The sequence below is a fragment of the Vanellus vanellus genome (genome assembly GCF_965231255.1).
Source record: "Vanellus vanellus genome assembly, chromosome: 5".
Lineage (NCBI taxonomy): Eukaryota > Metazoa > Chordata > Aves > Charadriiformes > Charadriidae > Vanellus > Vanellus vanellus.
Window position 1 is genome coordinate 18,948,969 of NC_138910.1, and position 14,313 is coordinate 18,963,281.

The window sequence follows — 14,313 nt, forward strand, 5'->3', positions numbered from 1 at the left end:
CACACTAGGAGCAGGGCTCTTCCCCTCCTGCTTGCAGGTGCTGTCCTCCTTGACCTGGAGCAGACCACGCTGCCTGGCATCGCTCACCTCATGGTGGAGACCATGATCATCTCTGACCAGATCAGAGCAGAAGACCGAGCCAACGTGCTGCGTGCCCTGCTGCTGAAGCACAGGTGGGTGGCATGTGGCTGAGGGCTGCCAGGGCTCGGGGGTTGTCTATGAGCCCCAGGCAGCAAGGGACATGGGTCCCCTCATGGCCTCCACTTTCTCCCTCAGCCACCCCAACGATGAGAAAGAGGGTTTCTTCCCGAGGAACCACTCCAGCTCCAGCATGAACTCCATTGTGGGGAACCACCACCACAACCACACCACTGACACCTGCGTGCCCCTGATGGGGGAAGAGCGTATTGAGATGGCTGACCCCAAGGCCAGTGAGACCGAGTGCAAGGAGGTGAGGGTGACATGGGGAGGTTACTGCTTCTTTTTCCACACCCTTGGGACAACAGTTGGCCAGTGGCAGCCCTTGGTGCCCACCTCTGGGCCCCTTCACAAGGGGCCCTTGTACTTGCAAGGGCTGAGCTCCCCTGGATCACCTGGAGCGCTGGAAATCAGGTCACTGCATTATGATTTCGGGACCTAATTTTAGTGGCACACTGTATGCAAATGTCTGCTTGAGCATGCAATGGCAGCAACAGCCCTGGTGCTTGCAGGGTGACCGTTTGCTGTGAGGGGGTCTTGCCTGTGAAGTAGGGTGTCAGGTATGGAGCCAAGGCAAGCCCAGCTGTGGATATGCTGTTGTAGTTTAACCCCAGGCAGCGACTATGACCACGCGGCAGCTCACTCACTCCCCCCACTCCAGTAGGGTAGGGAGAAGAGGGAGAAAAGGAGGGGAAAGGAAAGAAAGGTCATGGGTTGAGATAAAGGCAGTTTAATCGAACAGTAATGGAAGAGGAAAACAGCAATGATAATAATAATGATGGTAAAAAAAAAAAAACAAACAAAATCAAGTGATACAACACAAGTCACTCTCACCACCCGATGATCAGTTGCCCAGCCAGTCCCAAGCAGTGATCACGGATCCCTGCTCCCCAGCCAACCCCCATTTATATACTGAGCATGACATCTGTGGTATGGAATATTTCTTTGGCCAGCTTGTCCTGTCTATGCTCCCTCTCAGCTTCACTGGGAAGCTGAAAAAGTCCTTGACTAATATAACCATTACTTAGCAACAACTAAAACAATATGCGTTATCAACATTCTTCAACATTCTTATACTAAATCCAAATGGAGCAGCTACTAGAAAGAAAATTAGCTCTATCCCAGCTGAAACCAGGACATACGCTAGTGGGGTGTGAGGCTGTGTAGGGACACCAAAGCATGGGGACTCCGTCCTTGTTTGTATTCTTCCCCAGCAGAAAAACGTGCATCTCCATAACTCTGAGGGCCACCGCAAATACCTGAAGCTGATGGAGAAGATCCCTGAAGATGCAGAGGCCACAGTGGTCCTCGTGGGTAAGAGGTGGCATGTGGAGACCCCCAGGGCCAAAAGAGACCAGTTCAGATGCTGGTTTGACCCAGCTCTCTGTGCCCTCCCTCCTGAGAGATATCTGGACATCTTGTACACATTCCCAAAGTTCAACTGGGGAGGGAGCCTTATACACTCTCTCCTTTGGTGACGGCACACATTTTGTCTGTAGTAAACATAAGGGGTGTTGGGGTAGTTATTTTCCTAAATTAAGATGTACTGAATGTGACGTGGTTGATAGACACTGCTGCTGGGAGCTGGGGGCCAGCTTAGAGGAGAAAGTCCCACCAGGCTCACCAGAACATCCCGTTTTGCAGCTCAGAAGTAAGTGCTGTCTGAGGGTCTGATGGCCAGGCACTGACTGCTGTAGGGCCTCGTGCTGTCCTCTGACCATCGCTGTCCTCTCTCTGGCCTCTTCACACCTTGCCAGCAGCCAGGCCCTTACCTGGCCAGTGTTGGTTGCTAGCTATGTGTGCCAAGAAGCTTATGGGAGCAGGGCCTGGCTGGTGGCAAGGTCTCAGGTATCGGCCGTAGCACTACCAGGAGATATTTCTCTGTACAAGAGGCTTGTAGGCAGGCAGGCTTGAGCATCAGTGCGCTTGGTGCCTTCTGACCACAAGAGTAGTCCTTCTCAGCACTTTGCTGGCATTAGCATCTCAGCAAATGTAGCTACACTACAAGCAAAGTAAACGTCATTGCCTATCCAGTAGATGAAAAGCTCGGGCAAAGAGACTTGGCAGCTTAACCAAGCTGATGCTTAACCACGATGAGACCAAATCAGCTTCATAAACGCACTTTGAATACTCAAATAACTTAACACTGGCCATTTCTGAGGTAAGGATGTGTCTTGGGATTCACTTGTCCACTTGGATGGCCCAGATTTGCCAGTCTAACACAGAACACAGCTCTTTGCTGGACACAGATGGCAGCAAGATCAATAATAATGCCAGAGAAATACGAGTATTCAATAAACATTTGTGTTCAGTATGGGAAGGAAGCTGCTGGTGTGCCAGAGGATGCGGCAGTACTTCCCAATCTGTTAGGAATCGAAGAGGCTGCCAAGCATTGATGAGATGCGGACATTGTAAAACAAACTGTGCAGTTTGCACCTATGAGTCTTTACAGAACTGGCTCATTTTCATCTGAAAAAAAAAAAAAAAAAGTCTAGGAATACAGGGAACATACGAGAAAAACAGAACAAAGCTCATAGCATCAGTGCTCAAAAAGGAAAGGACAGTGATCCAGTACCTATAGGTTGTTTAACCTGACATCTTTCCCAGCCAAAATAATGGCAGAGCTAATATGGGATTCAATTAATAAAGAGCTAAAGGATAAGAATGTAATTATTGCCAAGCAGTGAGGTTTATGGGAAATAGGTCATGTCAAGCAAACCTGATTTCATTCTTTGATGACATTAAAAGTTTGATAAAAGTTACATGTAAGAGACTTCCTTCCATAAAGCAATAGCTTAGTAGAAAACAACCTTCTGATTTAAAATTAGCCCCTTATAGTAGATCCCATCTGTAAGAGATTAAGAATGGGCTAACTGGGAGAACTAAAGAAAGTAGCACTGCTTGGGAATGATCAGTGAACAGGGGACTTGGAGCAGTCCTCAGCATGAAGTTCAATGCTGTGTCCTAGGTCTGGAGACAAGTACAGGACAGAAGGGCTCATGGGAACACCCAAAATCCCTGTTCCCACTGTTAAAGGCAGCCCAGTACAGCTCACCCCAATGATTAACTCTGCTCAAAACATTGCCTCCTGGTAGGTTGTGTGCAGTTTCTGGAGCAGCCAACTATGGCCTTTGTCCGACTAAATGAGGCCGTCTTCCTGGAATCTGTCTTGGAGGTCCCCATTCCTGTCAGATTCATCTTTGTGCTGCTGGGACCGAGCCAGGCCAACATGGACTACCATGAAATTGGCCGCTCAATCTCCACTCTCATGTCCGACAAGGTGAGGAGCTGACGGGTGGTGGTGCTGGCACAGGCGAGGGACCTTTGGTAGCTCCTCAGAAGTCAGTCCTGGGACGAGAGGGCTGAGAGATGCTGTGCTAAGGCCCAGGTGGGGCAGGCAGGTGTGAGCACCTGGGATTTTTAAGAACAGCCTGACTTGACCAAGGTAGGATGCTCCAGTACAAAGGGAAGAGTAGGACAGAGACTTGGCTGGGACAGAGAGTGCTAGGCTGGGTGAAGAAGAGGGCTGTACATAAAAGCAGGAGCAAAGGACTGCCCGAGGTTAGAGAGTTGTGTTCAGTTCACGTTTCACAAACAGAGAGGAGGAGAGGCTGAGTGGTGCCTGTGACCATGATGCCTGGCCCAGGCCACACTGATGAGAAGACCCAGCAATGCCTGGGGACTGTTCGTCAGCAGTTTGGATGAAGCTTTCTAGTGAAGCTTTCTAGCTGAGATCCATAGCTGGGGCATCTATGCAGAGGAGCACATCCGTGCAGGAGGAGAAATGAGGAGGCAGAAAGGTTTTTCTGCCAAGAGTGTGCACTGCTAGCAGTCCCCCATCTGGTTAGATGGCAGGAAAGTGAAATTCATTATCCTGGTAAGGAATTAAAGGCAAAGAAAAGCCAATCTGAACATCTACTACATATATGCAGGACAGGAGAATCAGAGATTCACAAGGTCCTCCTGGCGGGTGCCATGTAACTATAACAGAGTGACAAACCTGCCTGTCCTGCCACCGGTACACAACTTTCCCTCAACTGAAGACTAAAAAGTCCACTCAGAGCGGGTGGGTTGTGGGCAACAAGGGCTCCCAGCTGAAAGATACCTTCCCAGGAGTTGGCACAGGGCTCAGCTGACACTGTGTTTTGAGCCAGCAGAGGTGAAGTGCCATATTCCGGCTTCAGCGCTGCGTTTGTGGGCTGATCTCGCTCATCTGAGCCTCTGCTCCTCTGTTGCTGGAAGAAGGGAGCCAGTTGCTGCAGCCAGGGCTGGCCGTAGCAAGGTTACACAGTGGCTGGCGCCGTGAAGAGAGTACGGTATCATTTACAGTTTCAGGCTGTGGCTCCAGGGAGTCTGTGTGCTGCGGGAACCTTAGCTGTCCCCTACCTGCTTTACAGGCTGTTCACTTGTTCATCTTCCGCCTGTTTGCCAGCACCTCCCCTCCTATTTGGAGTAGTGCTGTCCCCTCATGGTCTCCTTGGAGTCCTTCCTTGTCATCTTGCCCTTGCTGTCAGGAGTATCTCCCCTATTCTGCCTGGTTGCCCTTGCACGACTTCCCTCATGCTGTAGACTCCTATTTTCCTTCCCTCTCCCATGTTTTACATTTTTATGTCCCAGACTTTCAAGAGTCTTATGCTCCCTGGTCACATGTCTCACATGGCTTCTCAACCCAAGGCCAGACCAGGAGGTCTGTTAAGGAGTCCTAATTTTGAGCTGCAGGGACAGGGAAAGTCTTTAATCTTGGTGGTGCCTGGCTTCTGGTACATCTCTGAGCTGAGCTCTGAACGAAAGCCCTGCAAGACCAAGTGATGGCATGCAGAGCTTGTAAGGATGCAGTGTTCCAGTGTGAACAGTGGCACAGGCTGGCCAGGTGTGGCATCTAACCTAGGCAAAGACAGGCACCAGGCTAGCTGGGAAGCACAGATCTGATTTTTTTTGGTGGACAGGTCCTACAAGGTGCACCCTGTGGTCTGGTGGAGGTACAGCTGGCAGATGCTGCAGGAGCATGATCTTGGGCAAGAGCAGTGGGGCTGGGGGGAGAAAAGCAGGAGCAAGAAGGTCACTGGAAAGGATGGATAGGGTAGGGAGGATAGACATGGGATTAGGTGAGACATTGGATATTTGGACAGGAGGGATTCATCAGTGTGGGTCACAGAGTGGCAGTAGTGAGACAAGTAGTGGGTTGAGGGGGTGGAATGTTACTGTATGGTCAGAGCAAGCGTTGTGTCTCCAGGCTGTAGATAGCTGGGTGCAGTCTCGATCTGAGCCTTCTCCCTCTCTTCTCCCTGCCCCTCCCAGCACTTCCATGAGGCTGCATACATGGCAGATGACCGTCAAGACCTCCTCAATGCAATCAACGAGTTCTTGGACTGCAGCATTGTCATCCCCCCATCTGAGGTGGAGGGCAAGGACTTGCTCAAATCCATTGCCACCTTCCAGAAGTTGCTGCTGAGGAAGAGGAAGGAGAGGGAGCAGAAGTCCATGAAGGAGGGGACTGTCCAGGAAGCCAAAGGTCTCTCCACTCACATTTGCGCAAAAGAGTTTGTGCCTAGTGCCCGCGTGCCCCAGTGGGCCCTCCCCTAACCGAGCCTGGCGGAGGGGTGAGCGGGGCCTGGCTCCTGCAGTGGGAAGCGGGGAGGGAGCAAGGGGAGGCAGGACAGTGGCTGTGGGCAGCTGGAGGCAGCTGGAGGCAGTGGGATGTGCGGTCACAGGGGACCCACCAGGTTATCGCTGCTGGAGGAAGATCTCCACGGTGTATGGGGGAGAGGGACAGCCCAAAGGCGGACCTGTGTTCCCCTGCTCAAGCCCTGCCCTCCCTGCACCTCCAGAGCTGTGTGAAGTGAAAGCTGAGGAAGAAGAGGAGGAAGCTGAGGATGACCCTTTGAAGCGGACCGGGATATTTTTTGGAGGTCTGGTTCGGGACATAAAGCGCAGGTACCCCAAATACCTCAGTGACATCAGAGACGCCTTGCACAGCCAGTGTCTCGCGGCCGTTCTCTTCATCTACTTTGCTGCTCTCTCTCCTGCCATCACCTTCGGGGGACTCCTAGGTAATGGGCCTGCTTTCTGGTCTGCTCTTTGCACGCTGGGACACTGGCTGTGTCTGTGTGACGCTGTGCCGGGGTGGGCTTTGGTACTGCTCGCTCGGGAAGAGTGGCGCTGCTGCGCCTCGGCTGCTGCCTTGTCCCCTCCCTGCCGCTCGGCCTCTCCAGCCTCGGCTCCCCAGGCTCCCTCTGCGCTCCCTGCCCTACGCAGGGGACCTCTGACTGATGGGACGGGGACCTGCCTCCTCCGTCTGGAGCTGTGTCTGCAGCCTGCCTGCCTGCGGTGACGGTGCCTGTGTCCGGGCAATAACATTCACACGTTGTTCTTTTTCCCAGGAGAGAAAACTGAGGGTCTCATGGGGGTCTCCGAGCTGATAATCTCCACCTCGGTTTTAGGGATCCTCTTCTCCCTGCTTGGAGCCCAGCCACTTCTGGTCATTGGCTTCTCTGGGCCTCTGCTGGTGTTTGAAGAAGCTTTTTACAAGGTACACGTGAGGCAGTGTCCGTGCTTGGCAGCCGCTTGCTCTGCCCCGGCGCTGGAGAGGGCAGCTGGCGTTTCTCGGCTCTCCAAAGGGTTTGTGGTGGTGTGGAGTCCCTGGGTCCTGCCAGGCTGCCCTCAGCTCGGCTGGGGCTGGCCCTGGCTGTGCTGACCCTTTGCAGGTCACACTGTAGGGACTTCTGCCTCCTGTTGCTTTATCCCATGGGCTGACCCCGTCAAAGTGTGACAGTGGTAACAGCACTCCTCTACTTGCTGGCTGTGAGGGGAGCATCGTCCCCCAGCCCTGTGCTGCAGCCCATCCTGGCACAATGAGCACTTGTTGCTGCATCTTAAAATACTGGTCCATAATACTTACTTCTTCATGGGGCTTCCTTTGAAGACCATTTCACAACTGTTACCTGCATCCAGGTTTCCTTGCATGGGAACCCAACAACATTCAGTGTACCACCCCCCATTAGCGGAGTCCCATGTGCATTACTCCCACCTCTCCGGATGAGCCCAAGGGTGTATGCAGATATATGCTGGCCAGCCAGGATGGACAAATTTCTTTCTCAAGTAGCATGATCTCTTCACTGTTAAAAACATCCCTGTGTCACCATACCTCCAAGCAGTGGGTCTAATCCTTCTCCTTTTTTTCTGACTTCTAGCTTGTCTGGGCTTTTAAAGCATGTTTTTTCCTACACCTGGGTTTCCACCTTGGTGTGTCAGGAGTTTACAGCTGGTGATGCCATTGCACAGTGGGAATTTCTCTGCTTTCTTGTTGACCGCACTTCTCGCTGAATGCTTTGGCTTTGCCCAGTCATGGTGTATGAAGGTGTACCTCTGCCCTCTGTGGGGGCACTGTCTGTGGTGGTACCAAGGAAGGCTGCAAAGGGAGGGATGTGATTTGTGCTGGAAGTAGCTGGTGCTGCTGTGTGTAGATGAGCAGAGGCAGTGGGGATGGTCTGTTCTCTGATGACAGCCTGGGGGCTTTTCTCTACACACATACAACTGTGTGTGTGGGCAGGGCGCTGTCTGGGATCATGCCCCAGCTAGTGTAACCTTTATGAAGCGGGACATAGCAGGGTGCTCAGGCTCTCTTTTGCGGGGAACAAGCTTGTGCTGTTGAGCCCATGGAGCAGTGGAGAGCTGTGTTTGAGTAATGGCACCTCCACATGGGTGGGACAGGGAGCGTCATGCATGGTATGGCTTCAGCAGAGAGCAAAGGAGGTACTGTTACAAAGATTGGAGTGGTAAAGACCTGCTTGATGTGAGCTGGCTGGTGTTAATGCAAAGTCTGCAAATTTACCTGTGACTCCAGCCCTGAATTCACTGTCTATGCTGGATGCCCAACCAGACATAGATGCTTTTTTCCAGGAGAGTCTGTGATCTTAATGGGGAGGAGATGCGGAAGGCAACCTGAGGAGCCATGAGTAACTTCTTCCCCTTTCCATTTCAGTTCTGCCAGACACAAGGCATTGAGTATCTGACAGGCAGAGTGTGGATTGGTTTGTGGCTCATCGTCTTCATCTTCATTATCGTGGCAGCTGAGGGAAGCTTTTTGGTGCGCTACATCTCGCCCTTCACCCAGGAGATATTTGCTTTCCTCATCTCCCTCATCTTTATCTACGAGACCTTCTACAAACTGTACAAGGTGAACCTTCCCCAGGGAGATGGGCTGCCACGTCTCTCGGTCCCCGAGGAACCTGCTGCTTTAGCATACAGGAGGCAGGGGAACAGGGCCAGCACAGCCACGGCTTTCCTAGGCGCTCTGCAGAGCAGTTCTTTGCTGGCCTCTCACGATCCAGCCCAGCTGGCTGCTGTGCCACCACAGAGGCTGGCAGGACAAGCCCTAATGTCTGTCTCCCCTTCTCTTCCTGCAGGAGGCATTAAAGAGGGGACACTTTTCTCTCCCCAGCCCTCTCCAGCTGGGTAGGTTGCGAGGCGAGGTGATGGATGCTGGGATTGTCTGCGCCCACCATCTACCGCCCTCACCTCTCCACAGAGCAGGACACCTCCGCATCCCCCTGCCCCTAGTAGTGACAGTACCCCCTGCCCCTCCTTGCGCTGACAGTGCCCGCTGCTTCTCTCACCTGCCCAGGTGTTTGCAGAACATCCTCTGCTGAAGTTCTACCCACCGAACGTGCAGAGCGGCCTGAATGCCAGCGTGCTCTCTGCGGATGCGATGTCACTGGGAATCAGGATGCAGCCCAACACTGCTCTCCTCTCCCTCATCCTCATGCTCGGCACCTTCTTCATTGCCTTCTTTATGCGCAAGTTCAAGAACAGCCGTTTCTTAGGAGGAAAGGTGAGAAGTGGGACCCAAATGTTAAGGACAAGGGACATACCAAACAGATAATTCTTCTTGCTACAGCCCTTTGTTCTCCAGAGCATTTGGACTGTCCTCCAAAGAAACACCGGCAGTCCCTTAAATACCATGCAGAAGGGGTGGTAGCCTGAACAAGGCTGCAGACCAGAGCTGGATGCTAATTATGGTGTCTGCACTGTCGTGCTCCAGTGAACTTCACTGAAAAGTCCCCTGGCCTTGGGAAAGCTCGTTTCACTGGATACAAGTCTGTTAAACTAGAATATAAAAGGGAGAACTTACAACTTGTTCCCTTTGGATATCTCTGTACGCACAGGCCATCTGGGTAACACCTGGAGCACCATCTAAATACGCCAGTAGAAGCGATTAGCCAGTCACTTAAGAGTAACTGGAGGACCGTGGCAATGTGGGCAGTGGGATGCATAGCCCCGTGGGCCAAGGCTGGGTTCCCTTGCCCTGCTCATCAGCAGGTTTGCAGTGGTGCCTGGCTCCATCTGGAGCTTCGCTTTGTCCCAGGTTCCCTGTAGCAGGGTGGGCGCACGGAGCCAGCCCATTCCCTTTGCCAGCAGGGGTGTTTGTTCTGCAGGCTCGGCGGATCATCGGAGACTTCGGGATCCCCATCTCCATCCTGGTCATGGTGCTGGTGGATTACACCATCACTGACACGTACACGCAGGTAGGCGCCAGTGCTGCCCTCAGAACCCCTCCTTGCAGCCCAGCAGTGATCCCTGCGGCATTGTGGCTGCTCTTGTGCAACGAGGGATTTGTATTTCCTGCCTTTTTAGTCATAACAGCACAAAGCAAACGGAGATGCTCCCCTTGTCCTCACTCCCACGCTGAAGGGAAGCTCCAAGGGTCTTGCTGAGACTGAGACCAGAGAGCTACAGGGACTGGAGTGCCCTGGTATCCCTCTGGTATCCCAGCTGTTGGTAGGGGACGCTTTAGGGGACTGGAGATATTCAGTGCAGTTAATTCCTTGTTTGTAACTCTAAAAACTGGCAGTCAATCAATAAGACACAAACTGGTTATGCACACTGAAGGGGGTGGCATATAGAGTGGTTTCAGTGGGGTAATTGTCATGGGTCTAGTACCTAACATTTTTATACTCTCCTTGATTATATAATACATATATATTATATATTTGATTACTCAATGATCTCTTTCCCAGTTTATGCACAAACTTAAATGTTATCAAACAAACCCATCTCACATGTTTCTTTTTTTCCCGCCTTTTTTAGTAGATGTGTGGTTATATCTTTTCATTTTGGTATTTTTTTTCAACTAACATTGGGGAGAGGGTGAAAGGTAGTTCCTGTTCAGCGTGCAAGCTTTTTATCAAGACAGCCCAAGGCTTAATGGAATCCAAATGCATTTTTATTCATTTAAATTTCAATGAAAAATCTGGTTTTAGCAGACGTTAGTAAAATCATGCCCTTTTTACATCCTTTTCATACCCTTCTACACTTCTACAATTAATATCAAAAGCATTATCATTTCAGTATTAACTCAGCGTATGTACAAAGCTTTCTGAGAAAACGGTACTTAGTTACACAGCTTAGCTCGAGCACAAGCATTCCAGGAATATTATTCATACTTATGCTGATTAACATAAATGTAAATCATAAACCCTTCCTGCAGTACTCACGCAGGCAGATAGCAAGAACTGCTCTAGAGCAGTGCAGAGCTGAGAGTTCAAATGCTGATGAACGCAGGGTCAGGACGATGTACAGCTAGGAGTCTGTGTGGTCTCCGATGGAAGCACAAACATGATATTCCCTCTGAATGTGATCAGAGTGAGGTCATTTCCAGAGAATGCTGCCAGTTCTGGGGTCCACACCGCAAAAACAATATTGGAATAATGTCTCAGCAAAGTCTTGGAAAGTCTGAAAAGCCACCTCGGAGAAGAGTAGGCAGTTCAGGACAGTTAATTTGTCCAAGCAGAGGTCAAGGAGCATTTTAGCCATGCAAGCACTGACATGGGGGTGAGGTTCCTGAGGGAAGATATTTCCTTGGTCTCTTGGACAAAAACCAAGGGAATTCCAATAGCTGAAAGGAAATGAGACAAGCCTATGTTAGGGGACATGGGATTTTTTGCACTGAAGGGGATTATCCATGAGAAAGTCCCGCTCAGGTCAGGGTGGCTGTCCCATCATCTGAGGCATTCAGACCAGGGAGACCAGGAGCATCAAGGTTAGTCCTGTGTGAGGCTGTGGCACGTGTGTATTGATGAGTAACCACTGGGTTTTGCGGCTACACCACCAGAAGCTGAATGTCCCCTCTGGCCTTTCGGTCACATCTCCTCACAAGCGTGGCTGGTTCATTCACCCCATGGGCAGCACTGGGACCTTTCCAATGTGGATGATGTTTGCCTCTGCCATCCCGGCCCTCCTGGTCTTCATTCTTATCTTCATGGAGACACAGATCACTACGTGAGTAACTCCCCCATCACCACCAACCATCACTAACCCCTGGGCAGGGCAAGGCAGGGATGGGTGCTGGTGGCATTGGTGTGGAGATATGCCTGGGATCCCTGTGGGACAGCAAGGGCAGGATCCTGGCCATTTCAGGCTGTACTTTCCCATTGTCTCTTGGCTCCCCTCCTGAAATACAGCGTGGTGGAGACCTGTCTCAGCCAAGCACAGGAGGAAGCATCTAACCTGAGGCTGACAGCCGCCATCCCTCTCCTCAGCCATCTCCTCATTGTCCCCATGCGTGGCCTCTCCAAGGAGTGAATGTTGTCCCCAGGCACAGTACTGTCCCTGGGCTGGGCCTGGCACTGACCTGGCCTCTTTTTCCTCCCAGGCTGATTGTGAGCAAGAAGGAGAGGAAGCTGCTGAAAGGCTCTGGCTTCCACCTGGACCTGCTGCTCATAGGCACTATGGGGGGGCTTTGTGCGCTCTTTGGGCTGCCCTGGCTGACTGCAGCGACAGTGCGCTCCGTCACCCATGTCAATGCCCTGACAGTCATGAGCAAGGCCATCGCACCAGGAGAGAAGCCCAAGATCGAGGAGGTGAAGGAGCAGCGTGTGACCGGAGTGCTTATTGCTGCCCTTGTTGGTGAGCCTCTGCTCGGGGGAAGGCGTGAGGGGGGAGGTCAGGGCCGACCACTTGAATCTCCTGGCAGCGTCCCTGCCCCATGGGCCAGCCTGCGCTCTGCCCGCTCGCTGCAGGACTGCCCCCACCTACACTCAGCTCCCCTCCGGCAGCCTTTGGTGCCCTGCCATGGTCAGTCCATCTCTGCAACCCTTCCATCCTAGAACCCTCTTGAGCTTCCTTTCCCTTGCACCCCGGGACAGACAGTGAGGAGGCGGGAGAGGGATGGAGGCTGAGGCACCTCGCGGAGGGGCTGGTGTGGGATGCACCGTGCCCTGAGCTCTGTCTGTGCAGGTCTGTCCATTGTGATGGGGAACATGCTGCGGCAGATCCCACTGGCTGTGCTCTTCGGCATCTTCCTCTACATGGGGGTTACGTCGCTCACTGGCATCCAGCTCTATGAGCGGCTGCTCCTGATCTTCATGCCATCCAAACACCACCCTGACCACATCTATGTTGTCAAGGTGAGCGAAGGCAGGTTGTGGGGAACCAGGTAATGAGGAGCAGAAGAAGGAGAGGCAGGTGAGGGGAGGATGGTACTTTGCTAGAGTGGTGCTTGGCTTGGTGACCCCCCTTTGGCTGCAGGTTTGTGCCAAGAAGTAAGTGGGAGCCATGCACAGGGGTGATAGAACGCTAGGATAGTGCGCTGACAGGCTGCACGCAGGAGTTTATCGCCAGGATACTGCATGGGTGGACTGTTTATAGGAGTGATGCATTGCTTGAGCGGGCGCAGGGACACTGCACTGCCAGGTGGGTATGCTGCTAGGTTGCACAGAGACTGATGTGTTACGGAGTTCTGCCTTGCTGTAGAGTACAGGCAGGTAGAGCACGCAGCAGTGTTGCGTTACTGTACTATGCTATGCAGAAGGGTTGGCCAGTTGGGTCTTCATTAATCTGTGTGGGAGGATAATGTATTCTTAGACTGGTTTTACCTCCCTAGGTGAAGACCTGGAGAATGAATCTCTTCACCTGTATTCAACTGGCCTGCATTGTGCTGCTCTGGGTGGTGAAATCTACGGTGGCATCCTTGGCCTTCCCCTTCGTCCTGATCATGACAGTGCCATTGCGACGCTTTGTGCTGCCCCGCTTCTTCCACGACAGGGAGCTCAAAGCGGTAAGCAGATAACTGTCCTCACAGTCTAGCTCGCAACATGCAAGTGAGGTTGAGGAGACTGGGCAGACTGAAAGGCTGGGAGATCCTGGGCTGGCAAAGCCTTGGCTTTCCCTGGTGTTGTCTGGGAGGGGCGGTCTTTGTTCAACAGCAATAGGTGGGTGGTTGGCTTCCTCAGAGCTTGTAGCCCTGGGAGTGCAGTGTGAGGTGGATGGGCACCCTAGGGCAAGGAGACAGAGGATCTTACTGCACAGAGGCCTGGAATAAGGGTTTTCTCTTCCATCCTTGTCCCCATTTGTGGCTCATTCATCAAGAGACACCCCATTTCCCCACTAAGACAGCAGCAAGAATGGTCCAGCAGCACACCAGAGCCTGTGGCTGCTTGGCACAGGAGCACATAACCACAGTGCCAGGGTGCTGGCAGCTCCTCAAGTGCTGGCAGCTCCTCTGCTGCTGCCAACATCCTGAGCTCCTGTTGGAAAGCAGCCTGGAGCAGCACCCAGAAGCAGGTGCTGCCAGCAGGGGAGGAGCTGCTGTGCTGGACCAAAGCTCCAGTCAAGCATGTCCAGTCAAAGCACCATCAAATATGAACACGTACAGGAAAGGGCATCAGGCTGGGGATGCATGGATGGGTATGAGGGGCAAAAAAAAGACTGTTGGGAGCGGAAGGAGCAAGAGCTTTGCCCTTCACAGCGCAGCCCAGCTGCCTGGCTCGCTGCACGCTGATCCCTCCGTGCCAGGCTTGACCCCGTGCTGGGGGTGGCTGTGGCCTTCAGAGCCCGGTCTCTGCCTCTCCCCAGTTGGACTCGGAGGATGCGGAGCCAAACTTTGACGAGGACGGTCGGGACGAGTACAACGAGCTGCACATGCCTGTGTGAGCTGGGGGCTGCCCTCTCCACTCATGGGACAGGCCGCTCACGCCTGCTCATCCCTCCCGAGGACTAACTGGAGACTTGCCGTGAGTCACGCAATCTCTTGCCTGGACCAACAAATGGCTGTTCCATAGCCCCGTAGGAGTCAGCCCTGGCTCCTGTTGCTCCATCGCTCGCTCAGCAGAGGCTGTG

General features: G+C 52.7%; 1 protein-coding gene across 1 annotated transcript in view; it reads left to right on the forward strand.

The window, feature by feature from the left end:
* The window catches only part of SLC4A3 (solute carrier family 4 member 3), a 28,419-nt gene extending 14,106 nt beyond the window's left edge, over positions 1 to 14,313 (forward strand). Inside the window, exons 8-22 of the mRNA XM_082483964.1 lie at positions 38 to 173; positions 277 to 451; positions 1,416 to 1,512; positions 3,294 to 3,478; positions 5,497 to 5,710; positions 6,027 to 6,248; positions 6,579 to 6,727; positions 8,180 to 8,374; positions 8,822 to 9,028; positions 9,633 to 9,722; positions 11,309 to 11,475; positions 11,849 to 12,102; positions 12,433 to 12,602; positions 13,079 to 13,252; positions 14,050 to 14,313. Of these exons, the coding sequence (XP_082340090.1) occupies positions 38 to 173; positions 277 to 451; positions 1,416 to 1,512; positions 3,294 to 3,478; positions 5,497 to 5,710; positions 6,027 to 6,248; positions 6,579 to 6,727; positions 8,180 to 8,374; positions 8,822 to 9,028; positions 9,633 to 9,722; positions 11,309 to 11,475; positions 11,849 to 12,102; positions 12,433 to 12,602; positions 13,079 to 13,252; positions 14,050 to 14,127 (2,513 nt within the window). The 3' untranslated portion in view covers positions 14,128 to 14,313. The remainder of the gene's footprint in view (positions 1 to 37; positions 174 to 276; positions 452 to 1,415; positions 1,513 to 3,293; positions 3,479 to 5,496; positions 5,711 to 6,026; positions 6,249 to 6,578; positions 6,728 to 8,179; positions 8,375 to 8,821; positions 9,029 to 9,632; positions 9,723 to 11,308; positions 11,476 to 11,848; positions 12,103 to 12,432; positions 12,603 to 13,078; positions 13,253 to 14,049) is intronic.